The sequence below is a fragment of the Odocoileus virginianus genome, unplaced genomic scaffold (assembly GCF_023699985.2).
Source record: "Odocoileus virginianus isolate 20LAN1187 ecotype Illinois unplaced genomic scaffold, Ovbor_1.2 Unplaced_Scaffold_3, whole genome shotgun sequence".
Lineage (NCBI taxonomy): Eukaryota > Metazoa > Chordata > Mammalia > Artiodactyla > Cervidae > Odocoileus > Odocoileus virginianus.
In genome coordinates this window covers 688120-703944 of record NW_027224265.1, presented here as the reverse complement: position 1 = coordinate 703944, position 15825 = coordinate 688120, and the positions used below count along the sequence as shown (strand labels likewise).

The 15825-nt window shown below is 43.2% G+C and overlaps 1 protein-coding gene across 1 annotated transcript in view; it reads right to left on the bottom strand.

The window, feature by feature from the left end:
• The window catches only part of REEP5 (receptor accessory protein 5), a 43247-nt gene extending 28712 nt beyond the window's left edge, over window positions 1-14535 (bottom strand). The window contains exons 1-2 of the mRNA XM_070462332.1: window positions 14229-14535; window positions 13499-13592 (exon numbers count right to left, since the gene is read on the bottom strand). Coding sequence (XP_070318433.1) covers window positions 13499-13592; window positions 14229-14346 — 212 coding nt within the window. The 5' untranslated portion in view covers window positions 14347-14535. The remainder of the gene's footprint in view (window positions 1-13498; window positions 13593-14228) is intronic.
• Window positions 14536-15825: the final 1290 nt, after the last annotated feature.

Sequence of the window (15825 nt, the reverse complement as noted above, 5' to 3'; positions counted from 1 at the left end):
TCTGAGGCCAAAACAGTGACGCTCCAGGACAGAAAATCAAAAACAGTCAAATGACCGTTCCGTTCTTAAATAAGCAGCACAGGTGTGCTTGGGAAAGATCCAATGAATGAGTTAGGAGAAACTAGAAATCGCAATGGAAGCAAAACAAAGTAAAAAGTAGATTTAATATTTAAAAACTGTTAGTTAAAATTATGCCCAGGGCTTAGGAACAAGTATACTACTGTACCAAAACAGAAGAAAACCCCTAGCCATAACACATATTTATAATTTGGAAAACAAAACCTTATTTTATCTTATTGTTCCTTAGAACAATGATGTCTTAAGCTGCTGCTATCTAAGAACAGGAAAAAATAAGAAACAAAAAACAATAAGTAGAAAAAATAAGTTAAAATACTACTTGAGAGGTTTTTCCTTAATCATTTAAGTTCAATGACATGAGTAAGAGAACCATGACTATGATTAAGTCAATTTTCACCTGTATGTTAATTAAAAGTAACCACACTTAATTAAGCAGTTCCTAAAATGTTGATTTGGTGATGGACAGCAAGGCCTGGCGTGCTGTGATTCACGGGGTCGCAAAGAGTCGGACACGACTGAGGGAGTGAACTGAACCGAACTGAACTGAAAATGTTGATTTTGTTAGTGTTTAACTTAAATTGTCCCCTCCTTCTACATAGAGAAAATTGAAATGTTATAAAAGCTAATCTATTCCCAAGGGTTAATTCAACTAGTAATTATCAGGTGCATTATATATGCTTCTGATCACTCACACGAAAGAAACTGCAGTATACACAAACTATGCAGACTGTATGTGGTTCACACGTAACTTAGTCACTATAGTTCAAACTAGCCAAATGATGTAAAATTAAGTATTAATATTAAATGTCTTCAGAGCATTGGCCTTACTACTGAAACCAGTTGTACTCATCAATAGGATTTTAATTTTAATAAGTTGATTATATTTCCAGACTGGCAGGACATTAAAAAAAAAAAAAAATTCATGAAAAAGGCCTATAACAATAAAAAGCTTTGAGATGTGCTGTTGGTAAGGAACAGAAAGGAATCTACTTCTGGTCCATTTGCTTTGTTCTATTTCAAATGTGGTAAGTTACATTTAAAAACAAATATTCCAGAGTTTATGGTATATTATCTGGAGCATGAGTAAGAAGAATATGGACCAGAATGTTAATCCTTTCTGACACAGCAGACAGACACTGTGATCACTATGCATAGGGGTGCTTCTGGCACTCCTATGCCAGAGTTTATCAGAGAACGTGAAGGAGGGATTCCTGACAGCTCACAATGTTTTTCCTGTTTCCTATTACCTCTCTTTAGGAGTCTGCCGTTTCATATATTATTTCACACATACAATGCATCAAATTAGAAGGAAAGAAACCCACATTTTAAGACATGAACAGTACTTCTTTTATTTCCATGCCAGTAAAGAAGAGATTTTTCTTCATGGAAATAAAGATCAGAAGCTATGGACACTCAGAAAAGTACTTGTTTTTTGCTGCAGAGTAGGTATACTTTCAAAATAAGAGAGAACACCAACAGAGAATGAGACAAACAAAGGGAAAAAACTAAAAGTAAAGAAGCAAAGTAAAGGAACAATTTACTTCTTTACTGTTTACATCATACCCAATCCTCTTCGTTACCCAAAAGAAGGATACAGTCACTAGCTGCAAATCTGCTTCTTAAACATGTAGAAACTATCTTCTAAGATGACTATACAAGAACAGCGAAAAAATAAACCATGCTCCTTTAGTTTTTAACAGTGTTCCCCTACAGTATAAAATGACCAACTTAATGAAATGCTTAATATAATGTAAGCTAAATTTGCAGGTATATTAAGATGACTCTATAAAGCAACTCTAATGGAAGTTGAAATACAAAAAAGCCAAAAGCAGTCTTTTAGTGGTCAAATATTTTGGTATTTATTTATGGTGATCATATCTGCCAACTGTCCATTACTTTTTAATGCAAAATGGAAATGCCAGTAATGGTTGAATATAAAGCATGAGGAATGCTGGCAGTGGGCAGGCCAGGGGATTCAGATACCCTTATCCCTACACCTGACTTTGCCTCAACAGACTTGTGAACTAAGTCGTAAAACTTGATTTTGTCACCCTGGTTTCCAAATATGTTAAAGGTAGCTACAGTTCCAGCAGCTTGACCTCTAAGACCTCTTCTAGCTAACATTTTATAATTCAAAACAGAAAGTATTAGACTATTCAATAGGCAATATTAAAAGATGAATGCCCGAAGCAATAAAATAGCAGATGCAAACAACCAGGTCCTACTATACGGCACCGGGAATTATATTCGGTATTTTGTAATAAACCATAATGGAAAGAATATATATATGTAAAACTGAATCACCTTCTGTACACCAGAAACTAACACAGCTATGTAAACCAGCTATACTTCAATAAATGAACAGAAAACACCAGCAGATGCAAATTCTACTGGGACAACCCTCTGGTGAGAAAACTGATGGCTCTGTAAACACAATATCTATGTCAGGTATGTATTGGAAAATTTAACTTACCTTCACACACCCTTACAACCTGTGCAGGAACAACCCGAACTGACCTTCACCAGACGAAAGAGGGCCACATCAGGAAGTAGAGAGCAATCTAGAGTTACCTCTGCCATGTAAGTGATCCCTTCACTAGATCACCTGGCCACAACCAACAGAAATTGTAGGATATATATAGTGGCCGTGTGAGAGGGACAGATGTCAGCTCCACTCCCAGTGGAGTGTTAGAATGAAGTCAGCATAGGTTTCTGCAGCCCCTGCTTATATTTCAACTGCTAGAAAAGTAATTTCATTACCAATTTTTGAAACTGTTTTTAAACTTCTGTTGTACTGATTTATTCTCAAAATTGATTACCTGCTAATATTACTGATAGGCATTAAATATCTTAAAGTGTCCCATAAATATTTGTATTTAATTTTTTTAATATTATTTTAATCTATTTGGCTGTCCTGGCTCTTAAGAGTGGCACAGGGGAGCTTCGATCTTTAGTTATAGCATGCAGGATCTTTTAGTCATGGCATGTGGCATCTAGTTCCCTGTCTAGGAAATGTATCTGGGCGCCCCGAATTGGGAGTGTGGAGTCTTAGCCTTTTAGCCTCAGCAAAGTCCCTATAATTGTTTTAAATACTATTCGAGGATATTAAGTTGAAAAATGGAGTCCTCATTCAAAGTCCTAAAAAAAGAAAGCTCTGGGACAGGGGGAAGAGGAAGGGAGCTCAGAAGAACAAATAGATCTTATCTCCAGGGCCTCCATGAAGAGAACAAAAAACAGTTCATTAAAGTTCACAGGGAACACTCCAGAACAGAGTCTGGAATGAGGTCTCCCTTCACAACTGCTTCAGAGCCCAGAAACTACATTATGAATAAATCATTCAAATCATTCATCTTATTTGCTCCTCAAAACTTTCTTTTCTCTATGACACAGGCGAAAGGAAAAAAACAAAAACATAACCAAAATACTGGCTGTAATTATCTACAAAATATTCGCAGGTGGCTATAAGGATAATTTATTGGTGTTACAGTTTTCTCCATAACTCCTTCATCTTAAAATAGTTCAGTATACTAACCGTAATACAAAGTGAAAACAACCAGCAAACAGCTGGCAAACATAAATTTTACGACCTCAGTGGTTCTTAAGGCAACATTTACAGACTGTCAGTTGTATTTTTGGTCCAAGTACCCAGTAGGCCAGAGAAGGAAAGTGTGGGCATGCGCCGCCTGCCCTGCAGCTCTCCTAACAAGGAACACACAGTTGCAGAGAGAAAAGCGGGTGTAATGGGGACATAAGCAGCTGAATGGAAAATATGTCTGCTCCCAAGTGCTCATGAATGTAAAAGAAAAAAGATAATTACAAGTTCTATTAAAAAAAAAAAACAAGAAAATAAACACATCCCTTAATAAGTCTATGAGAAAACCACAAATACACATCCTCCAGCACCATTTAGGGAAGCCTAGCTCTGATTCAGAAGACTTGCTCTCCTGAGACAGAAAGTAATTCAGAACTGTCAGTCACACCAGGGCAAACTTCCTAAACTCCCCTCTGGGTAGTGAACCTCTGTTCAGGAGTCTGCCATTGCAGACTGTAACTAACTAGATTTCAACCCTTTTTAGCCCACCTTTCCTCATGTTATCTGCTGTGCACTGTCTGCTAAAATGCTATAGATTTCACTTGTGATTGATTGTAGTACAACTCTTGTAGTTATTCTGACTGTGTTTCCTTCAAGTATTCCTCTTCACCATCCCCTTTCCCGATCAGACTTCACATATTTCAGTTCACTTTCTTTGCACCCCATGGACTGCAGCTCGCCAGGCCTGCCTGCCATCAACAACTCCCAGATTTACTCAACCTCATGTCCACTGAGTCAGTGATGTTATCCAACCATCTCATCCTCTGTCGTCCCCTTCTACTCCCACTTTCAATCTTTCACAGTATCAGGGTCTTTTCAAATGAGAAAGCTCTTCGCATCAGGTGGCCAAAGGATTGGAATTTCAGCTTCAACATCAGTCCTTCCAATGAATATTCAGGACTGATTTCCTTTAGGATGGACTGGTTGGATCTCCTTGCAGTCCAAGGGACTCTCAAGAGTCTTCTCCAACACCACAGTTCAAAAGCATCAATTCTTCGGTGCTCAGTTTTCTTTATAGTCCAGACTCTCACATCCATACATGACCATTGGAAAAACCATAGCCTTGACTAGATGGACCTTTGTTGGCAAAGTAATGTCTCTGCTTTTTAATATGCTATCTAGGTTGGTCATAACTTTCCTTCCAAGGAGTAAGCAGCTTTTAATTTCATGGCTGCAATCACCATCTGCAGTGATTTTGGAGCCAAAAAAATAAAGACTGACACTGTTTCCACTGTTTCCCCATTTGCCATGAAGTGATGGGACTGGATGCCATGATCTTAGTTTTCCGAATGTTGAGCTTTAAGCCAACTTTTTCACTGTCTTCTTTCACATTCATCAAGAGGCTAAAAGCTCTTCTTCACTTTCTGCCATAAGAGTGGTGTCATCTGCATATCAGAGGTTATTGATATTTCTTCAAGCAATCTTGATTCCAGCTTGCACTTCCTCCAGCCCAGCGTTTTTCATGATGAACTCTGCATATAAGTTAAATAAGCAGGGTGACAATATACAGCCTTGACGTACTCCTTTTCCTGTTTGGAAACAGTCTGTTGTTCTATGTCCAGTTCTGTTGCTTCCAGACCTGCATACAGATTTCTCAAGAGGCAGGTCAGGTGGTCTGGTATTCCCATTTCTTTCAGAATTTTCCACAGTTTATTGTGATCCACACAGTCAAAGGCTTTGGCATAGTTGATAAAGCAGAAGTAGATGTTTTTCTGGAACTCTCTTGCTTTTTCAATGATCCAGTGGATGTTGGCAATTTGATATCTGGTTCCTCTGCCTTTTCTAAATCCAGATTGAACATCTGGAAGTTCATGGTTCATACTGTTGAAGCCTGGCTTGGAGAATTTTGAGCATTACTTTACTAGCATGTCAGATGAGTGCAATTATGCTTTACTTTGAGCATTCTTTGGCATTGCCTTTCTTAGGGACTGAAATGAAAACTGACCTTTTCCAGTACTGTGGCCACTGCTGAATTTTCCAAATGTGCTGGCATACTGAGTGCAACACTTTCACAGCATCATCTTTGAGGATTTGAAATAGCTCAACTGGAATTCCATCAGCTTCACTAGCTTTGTTTGTAGTGATGCTTCCTAAGGCCCACTTGACTTCACATTCCAGGATGTCTGACTCTGGGTGAGTGATCACATCATGATTACCTGGGTCATGAAGATCTTTTCTGTACAGTTCTTCTGTGTATTCTTGCCACCTCTTCTTAATATCTTCTGCTTCTGTTAGGTCCATACCATTTCTGTCCTTTATTGAGCCCATCTTTGAATGAAATGTTCCCTTGGTATCTCTAATTTTCTTGAAGAGATCTCTAGTCTTTCCCATTCTATTGTTTTCCTGTTTCTTTGCATTGATTGCTGAGGAAGGCTTTCTTATCTCTTCTTGCTATTCTTTGAAACTCTGCATTCAAATGGGTGTATCTTTCCTTTTCTCCTTTGCTTTTTGCTTCTCTTCTTTTCACAGCTATTTGTAAGCCTCCTCAGACAGCTATTTTGCTTTTTTGCATTTTTTTTTCCTTTGGGGATAGTCTTGATCGCTATCTCCTGTACAATGTCACAAACCTCTGTCCATAGTTCATCAGGCACTCTGTCTATCAGATCTGTCCCTTAAATCTATTTCTCACTTCCACTGTATCACCATTAGGGATTTGATTTAGGTCATACTTGAATGGTCTAGTGGTTTTCCCCACTTTCTTCAATTTAAGCCTGAATTCAGCAATAAGGAGTTCACAATCTGAGCCACAGTCAGCTCCCGGGCTTGTTTTTGCTGACTGTATAGAGCTTCTCTATCTTTGGCTGCAAAGAATATAATCAATCCAATTTCAGTGTTGACCATCTGGTGATGTCCATGTGTAGAGTCTTCTCTTGTGTTGTTGGAAGAGGGTGTTTGCTATGACCAGTGCATTCTCTTGGCAAAACTCTATTAGCCTTTGCCCTGCTTCATTCTGTACTCCAAGGCCAAATTTGTCTGTTACTCCAGATATTTCTTGACTTCCTACTTTTGCATTCCAGTCCCCTAATAATGAAAAGGACATCTTTTTGGGGTGTTAGTTCTTGTAGGTCTTCTTAGAACCATTCAACTTTAGCTTCTTCAGCATTACTGGTTGGACATAGATTTGGATTACCATGATATTGAATGGTTTGCCTTGCAAACGAACAGAGATCATTCTGCCATTTTTGAGATTGCATCCAAGTACTCCATTTCGGACTCTTTTGTTGACTATGATGGCTACTCCATTTCTTCTAAGGGATTCTTGCCCACAGTAGTAGATATAATAATGGTCATCTGAGTTAAATTCACCCATTCCAGTCCATTTTAGTTCACTGATTCCTAAAATGTCGATGTTCACTCTTGCCATCTCCTGTTTGACCACTTCCAATTTGCCTTGATTCATGGACCTAACATTCCAGGTTCCTATGCAATATTGCTCTTTACAGCATCGGACCTTGCTTCTATCACCAGTCACATCCACAACTGGGTGTTGTTTTTGCTTTGGCTCTATCTCTTCATTCTTTCTGAAGTTATTTCTCCACTGATCTCCAGTAGCATATTGGGCACCTACCGACCTGGGAAGTTCCCCTTTCAGTATCCTATCATTTTGCTTTCTCATACTGTCCATGGGGTTCTCAAGGCAGGAATACTGAAGTGGTTTGCCATTCCCTTCTCCAGTGGACCACATTCTGTCAGACCTCTCCACCATGACCTGTCCATCTTGGGTGGCCCTACAGGGCATGGCTCATAGTTTCATTGAGCTAGACAAGGCTGTGGTCCATGTGATCAGATTGGCTAGTTTTCTGTGAATGTGGTTTTCAGTCTGTCTGCATTCTGATGGAGAGGGATAAGACTTCATGCAGATCATCCCCAAACATCTCCCCTCCCTGAGATGTGCTGCCTCTGATAAAGAACTGAAGGCAAGCCACATGTGCTTAGGAGAACTGATGCAGCATGCCATCTGGGTGTGCAGTTTAAAAAGAGGTCTCTGCAGATAATGACGTATAGTGCTGCCATATCAGCGCTACATCACATTGAACAAGAGAAAGAACTTGGTAGTAATATACTCTAATCCACATTTACAAAGCACTGCAAATTACTGTGTGTGCAGATATGATTTGGAACCGTGGTACCTTGAAAACATACTGCATGAAGTTGATGTATTTGCATTGATAGTGTCGAATGGATAAAGAAAAAGTTATATCAAATCCCTATGGAAAGTTTTGGCATCTGTGGGACACTTAGAGAGCCATATGGGAAGCAATGTAACAGAAGTTTAAAACATGGACTCTGGGGCCAGACTCCCTATCAGTTTCACCATCTACTGTAGTGAGACCACAGTCAAATTACTTTTGTTTCTGTTTCCCCATCTGTAAAATAGGAATAATCGTAATACTTACATCACAGGGCTGTCATGAAGATTAAATGAGCTATATTTGTAAAGCACTTAAATGGAGATATTTAAGTGTTTATTAAATCAAGTGCCACACAGTTATTCAACAGCCCCACAAAGAGATAAAAGCAGTAACACTCCTTATACTGACAGCAAAAGCTTAAAACGGGCTGGTGAGGACACACAGAAAATAAAATGACACATCATCAAAGTGGGTATGAGATTTGAAAAATGTTGCCAAGCATTAGATTAAATATAGACATTAAAATGCTGGACTCAGAGCATCTATCATCTTCTCAAGCACAGTGCTAAAATATGCCTGAGTGTGCTTTCACATTCCTGTGCAGTTAACTGAGGGCTCCAGACCAAACCTAGCCTCTGTGTGACGATGGAAAAACCTTCTAAACTCTCTCTGTCCCTGGATCTTTTGAAAAGCGTTGATGATCAGACTACCCATTTGATCGCTAAGGCCCAACTCTGATAGTCCCAGGAAGGTCCTTAACAAAAAGATGAAATAAAAAAGAGGAAAATAATAGATGTTTTAATAGAATTTCAAACAAAAAGGTTGCTGGGTTGGACAGAAAGCAAGCCCTCCTCCTTTCCCTTATCTTCAGGGCAAAGATAAAAACAGAAAACAAAGCCATTAGGCTTTCCCACCTATTCCACTTGAATAAAAAAGCAGAGTCAAGAACAGCCACCACATTCTAGGACCACTGGGAGGAGGTTATCTTGGGTATCAGCTCAAACTTTGTGATGCTGCAGCATAGTATACACACCTGAGAGGTCTCTCAGAAAGACTTGTTAATAAATGCAGAGCCACGCCATAAACAAACAGCCACATAAGATATAATTCAGTTTGTATGAAATGTCCAGAACAGGCAAATCCATACAGAAAGCAGGAGGTGATTTCTGAGGACTGGAGTGTAGAAGAAATGAGGGATGACTGCTAAGAGGTACAGGGTTTACTTTTGGGGTGATGAACACTTCTAGAAATAGGTAGTGGTGATGGTTGCAAAACTTTATAAATATACTAACTGCTAAATCTGTATACTTTAAAAGGGTTGCATGAGACTTCTATCTCAGCAAAAACTGGAGGGAGGGGCAGGTCCACTGTGGTAATAAAGTTTCCTATGATTATCCAGTACTCTGCTTTCTCTTATCAGTAATAGAAGGAAGTAGGGAGATTAAAGTCTTTCTGTCAACAGCTCCTGATAATGAGAAGGCTGGGATGACATTTCAAACTGCCTATACAGGATGGCCAAAAAGTCTGGAAACATAGAGGAAGAGGATAAAGGTCCTGCTCTCAAAGGGAAATTATCTGCACAGAAAATAAGACTAACCAGTAGGAAGTGGCCTCCTGATAACAAGCTGGTTCCGCTGCCTGGAGGGCTGGCCAGGCCTCCAGCTGTCTGGCCAGGACACCTCAGCCCCACCCACTGATTTCCCAAGGTAGTGCGTCAAGAGAAAAGCTGGGAAGACAGATAAGCTTTCCCAAATCTTATTTCTGCACCCTGCAGCCTCTTGGTCAACCAAGCTTGACCATTGTTGGCCACCCAACAGGGACCATTAAATAGCACAATCTGATGGCCCAAGGAGATGAAGCGGCAGGAGTGAACACAGAAAGGTGAGAAAGAACGGGATTAGCAACAGTTTGGTGGGATCACCAGTTCCTTCCAGAGATCACAGCAGCCAGATGACCTTAAGAATGTAAATCTTCACATGTCACCTCTTATTTCAAACCCATCCAAGGCAGTCAGAAAACATGCAAATTCCTCACAACTACCGGAAATAAAGTGCACGCTGGATGTGTCAGCCAGTAGCGGAGCCTGACGACACCCGCCCCCTCTGGCCCTCCTTCGCCCCCTTCCCTCTCAGAGCTCCCAGCGCACCAGTGCCTCCAGGGCCTGGCACACACTTTCCTCCCCCAGGGTCTGCTCTCGGCTGGCACCTTCCCATCCATCCAATGGTACCTTAACTCCAATAGTAGCTCAGATGAGTATCTCCAGGGGTCTCCCCTGTTAACCTCTCCCACAGCTCCCTGTGGGTGCTCTGTGGAGGACGCACCACTCGGTCACTATTTTACTATTTATTGCAGTGTACTCTGTAGTCTATCCGTGCACAGATGGGGAGTATGTCAGCCTTAGTCTCTGTGTATCTGAGATGCTGCCATGACGCATGGATAGCATTTGTTGTTTGCTTATTATTACTAGATGAACCTGTATTTTTAAAAAGAAAACCACTCTGGCCGGCAAGAATTCCAACAGACAAGAACAATTAGAGAGATGACAGATCACATCTTAATTTAGGTGCTACTAATAGCACCATTTTCAAGGACTTTCTTTCTGACAATTATACCGTCACATTGGTTCAGCAATGAATGGACTTGATTAGGCTAATGTAACAGTGATTGCCTGAAAAGTTTCCTAACTGGGGGGTCTATAGGCTTTATTGTGCATACAATCCCATGTCTCCTTGATCTCTTTCACAAAGCAGAGGCCAGGTGGGCCTCTAGACCCTCCCCAGGGTCTGCAGGCCTGCCTTCCACCCCTTCGATCCCCCTTTTCAAGTATAATAAGCACAAGCTATGCTGCTGCTGTATACCAGGGCTTCTCAGCATGACCTTTAAAAATGAGACCCTTTAAAAATTCCAAAACCCAGGTTGCACCTGAGAGTAATTACATCATAATCTTCGGGGAGAGGGCCCAGGAATCAGTAATTTTTAAGGCTCCTCAGATACTTCCAGTCAGCAGTCAAGGCTGAGAAGCACTGTTTTAGGGAAAATTCTAAGCATCCACAGAGACCAACCTTCACTTAATGATACAGAATCCTGTCTTCATTTTAAATGAGAGTCCCTTGGACAGCAAGGAGATCAAACCAGTCAATCCTAAAGGAAATCAACCCTGAATATTCATTGGAAGGACTGATGCTAAAGCTGAAGCTCCAATACTTTGGCCACCTGATGCAAAGAGCTGACTCATTGGAAAAGACCCTGATGCTGGGAAAGATTGAGGGCAGGAGGAGAAGGGGACGACAGAGGATGAGATAGCTGGAGGGCATCATCGACTCAATGAACATGATTTTGAGCAAATTCTGCAAGATAGTGAAGGACAGGGAGGCCTGACGTGCTGCAGTCCACGGGGTCACAAAGAGTCATACACGATTTAGTGACTGAACAGCAATGTTCATTTTAAAAGTAAGAGTTGGGTCTACCAAAAGGAAACATCCTATGAATAAATACTAACAGACGTAGGTACTCATCAATTATTCCCTGAATTTTTATTTAAGTCATTAAAACCCCTTTATTAGATTTCTAATACTCATCATTCCTGTTAAAATGTACCACGAAAGTCACTTTGCTTCAGAGTACTCACATAGAAAAGGAAATAAAGTGTCTACTTGATGAATAGAGAAATTCTAAAATATATAAAGCCCACTTACCTCAGAAATATGATCATGTCTACCATTTCAAAGAATTCCTAGCAATAAACAGGAACATTTAGCTTCTTCTAAATAAAAACAGCCAGTAATACTCAATGGACTATGTAGAAAATGAATTAAAAAAATGACTTCAAACAAATGATAAACTGAAATTGACTCACTTGAAATTACTTTAAAATATGACTTTAAAAATGGCTCCTGCTAGAATTAATCCAGCAGGTCAAGGAAAAGCTTGTCCAAGCTGTTTACCTTTAGTCACATCCACTTCCACATACACAGATCTACACACCCTACTCAGAAACAGATTTTTACTTTTCTAAGGCCCATACCAGTGATCTAATCGCACCAATAGACAAGGTTATGGTTCTCACAAGATTATGCATCAAATGGCACTGATGTGGAGAAAATATTTTTTAAGCTCTGCGGTATTTTTAAAGAACCATAGTCTCTGCTAGTTTAAAAACTGTTTTTTTAAAACAGCTTTAAAAAACCTCACAAAAGGGTTCCCCAGAGACAAGCATTTGGTCCCTGAGTTGGGAAGATCCCCTGGAGGAAGAAAGGGAAAACCTTTCCAGTATTCTTGCCTGGAAAAATCCCATGGATAGAGGAGGCTGGCAGGCTACAGTCCATGGGGTCACAAAGAGCAGGACTCGACTGAGCATGCACAGGAGATAACTTTTTCATTGATCTGAAAGTCAATCCAGTTTTTCTGGTCAGTCTTCAGAATCATTTGGCATACACAAACAATATGTATGGTACTTTAGCAGATAATGCTGGGGCTGCTGCTGACACTGCTAAGTCGCTTCAGTCATGTCCGACTCTGTGCGACCCCATAGACGGCAGCCCACCAGGCTCCTCTGTCCACAGGATTCTCCAGGCAAGAACACTGGAGTGGGTTGCCATTTCCTTCTCCAATGCTGGGGAGGATCTCCAAATTCAAATCCAAGTAGTAGCCTATCTGTAGCTAGATTTTCTGGAGCCACTAAGTGTCTGTGCCTGACTAATTCAGTAACTACTACATAGATAATTTCGATTTAACTGTTCAAGTCAGAACTAACATTTTCCTAAAACATATTTCCACTTTCTAGTCACATATTAAATTCTAGCCTGGTCTATGATAGACAAAGGTGTAATCATGTATTATTGGTGTCTTAGTCTTCCAGCTGAAATTTTTTTCCTCTATTTTTATCCCTATGGTTGAGGAAAGTTGTAGAGACAACCAACTCAATGAAAGTAAAACCCACCAGACTTCTCAGGAACAGCTGTAGAGTCAAACAAAATTCATTTGAAGGGAAGAATAATTCCTATTTCAATGAATGGGAAAAAATGTAATTGGACAATATTTTTAAGTTAAACATACTGTAGAGTAAATCTGAATTAACGAAGCTCTAATTGATGGGGTTTTACTATGTACATAAATATAAGGTGAAATGCACATTTAAATAATTATTAGGGAGAAGGAATCTACTCTCTGTGGGAGTTTCCCTGGAGGCTCAGTGGTAAAGAATTTGCCTGCCAATGCAGGAGAGGTGGGTTCCATCCCTGGTAGGGGAAGATCCCCTCGAGAAGGAAATGGCAACCCACTCCAGTATTCTTGCCTGGAGAAACCCAAAGACAGAACAGGGTGGCGGGCTACAGTCCATGGGGTTGCAAAGAACCAGACATGACTTAGCAACTAAAACAACAATAATCCACTCTCTGTACCGGAAAGATCTCCCCAAAAGTAAAGGTCCACTTTGTTCTACCTTTCATTTGTGGAGCTGTTAGAAGGCACACACCCCGCCACTATAAGCTGATGAAACATACATTTTGGCTAGCCATCAGGAGATCAGAGGTCAAGTTAAGGCTCTGAAATGTGTAACCTTAAGCGGTGAGTTACTCCTCTCTGGTCCTTTGACTACTCTCCCAGGAAAATGGGGATGTGCGGTAACTAGGACAGCTCTGGATGGGGGAAGGGGAGTGAAGGAGAGGAAGAGACAGTTGCAGGGGGAGTCACTTACGAGACGTAGGCTGGGTAACCAAATCCTATCAGGTTGCAGAGGAGAGAGGCTCCATAGCCGAACACCAGGTACAAAGCCAGCAGCCCGATAACACCTGGAGACAGGAGGACAGAAGCGGGTCGGGTGGCACACTTCAGCCGCAGCCCCCGCCCACAGCGCAAGGCTTGGCTCGTTCTAGGCGACGGAGAAAAACAACCGCAGCGCGGCAGGGCCTGCGCCTTCGCGGGGCTTTGCCCAGGGTCTGAGGACACCCGGCAGGCCCCCTCCTCCCCTCCAGGGCACACCAGCTGGAGGAGCCGTTTCTTTCCTTCCCCGAGGGTCTAGGGAAGTCGGGATTCCCTGGCCGGCCCGCAGCCCCTCCGCTCCCGCGGGAACATCCCTTCCCGGCCCCGAGCCTGGCGGGTACCGGGTGCTCCGCCGCCGGCACCGCGCGCCCTCCCGCAGGGGCCGCGCCGCTCCGCGCCAGCCCTGCGCTCCGCCACTGCGCTTGGCTTTCGGCCGCGGGGCAGACACGTCAGCGCCAGCGGCCCCCGCGCCCCGCGCCCCGGGCGCCCCGTCACCGGCCGGCTCTGGTCTGTCCAGGCAGCCAGTCCCGTCCCTGAAGGTGCCCGCCGCTCGCCCCCATCTGTCACCGACCGCGCGGTCCCCGCGGGCCTGCCCGGCAGCGGATGAGACAGCTGCCCCCGGGCCAGGCGGAGCAGGACCCCGCGGGCACCCGCCCTGCACTCACCGAGCGCGATGAAGCTCCGGTTCACGCCGGTCTTGGCCTCGATCTTGGCCAGGAGGTCAGTCATGCAGTTCTTCTGGTGAAGGAACTGGTCGAACCTCTGCCTCATGGCTGCAGACATGGCGGGGACCGTCGCGCGCCCCGCCCGGTGCTGTTCCTGGAGCCGGTGGCCGCAGAGGGGTGACTGCGCCCGGGCGGCGGGGCCGGCGCGAGGGGCGGGGCGGGCGACTGACGCGTCGGCGGCGGTTCGCGCAGCCCCGCCCCGGCCCTCCCGGGCGCCGAGCCCGGCGCCACACCCTGGGCGGCGGCCTGGCGCCCGCGGCTCCCTGCCCTGCGGCCGCCCCTCCGCCCCCACCTCCGTTAACTGAGTGAGCGCCTTTCAGAAATCGTGGAAAGTGGAGGCAGGCGGCCTTGTCGCTGCCACCTACAAAGTAGGGGGACTGGTTTGATGGACCTGCACTGCTGCGTTACATCTACTAACACATTTTCCACTTAAAAATTGAAATGCACGACCATCGCCCAAGAACCCTTTGACTGCAGACCTGCTTTTTCTTTCATGGCCGGTACTCGGCATAGCTTTTCTTACTTACAGATAACAGTCTTTTTGAAAAGACCCTTGAAGAAACAAGACACCCTACTCTGGGGACACCGTTTCCAAGAAAAGTACTGCACAACTGAAACCATTGCATGGTGGGTTGGGCATTCGCTCGATCTCTGATACCACGGAAACGTTCCTAGCCGCAGAGACAGTAACGTTTGCTTGCCTTGTGCTTGTCTGGTCGCTCAGTCATTGTCCGACTCTTTGCGACCCTATGGACTGTAGCCCGCCAGACTCCTCTGTCCACAGGAATTTCCCATGCAAGAATACCGGACTGAGTTGTGATTTCCTGCTCCAAGCGATCTTCCTGACCCGAGGATTAAACCCGCCTCTCCTGAGCCATCAGGGAAGCCCCATTCTTGCCTAAAAGCAAAATTACTGTGGAGAAAGTAACTCCAAGGCTTAGGGCAGGACTTCACTTTTCTTCCTTCGGAAGGTCCGGCTCTTGCTCTTCATCCACCTAAATGCTCTTTTTATGGCTCGCCCATGTTAATTCAGGAAATTCCCTTTGAAAGTAGTCTTTCTGACTCCTGTGATCTGTACCCTGCTGCAGACTTTTCCTTGTTGCTTAAGCGTCAAAGGTTCCCCACCCCTTACAGACCAGAGATGCAATTCCTTAGGATAGCATTCACAGGCCCCCGACATTCTCTCCTGACCCTCTTTCAAACTGACTTTACAGTACTGCCTTCCACTTCCACGAAAAGCTACCTTGCCCACTCTTAGGATTTTCCTTTTATGCTAATTCTCCTTCCTCTTTTCTTCCCAGATCATAGCTCAGTTCTCTCAGCAGTCCCATCACTACCCAGCCAAATCAGTGACCAAATTAAACAAACAAAAAGTAAATATGTAATAGGATTACTGTGATTACCACCATGCTGAGGTGTCCGTTTTTGTCTTTCTACCTACGGACAATTCTCAGTGTGGCAGCTAACTGGGTCTTTCTAAATTGTGGGTCAAGTTGTGCTGTCTTTTTGCTCTTAACTCTCCAGTAGTTTCCGTCAC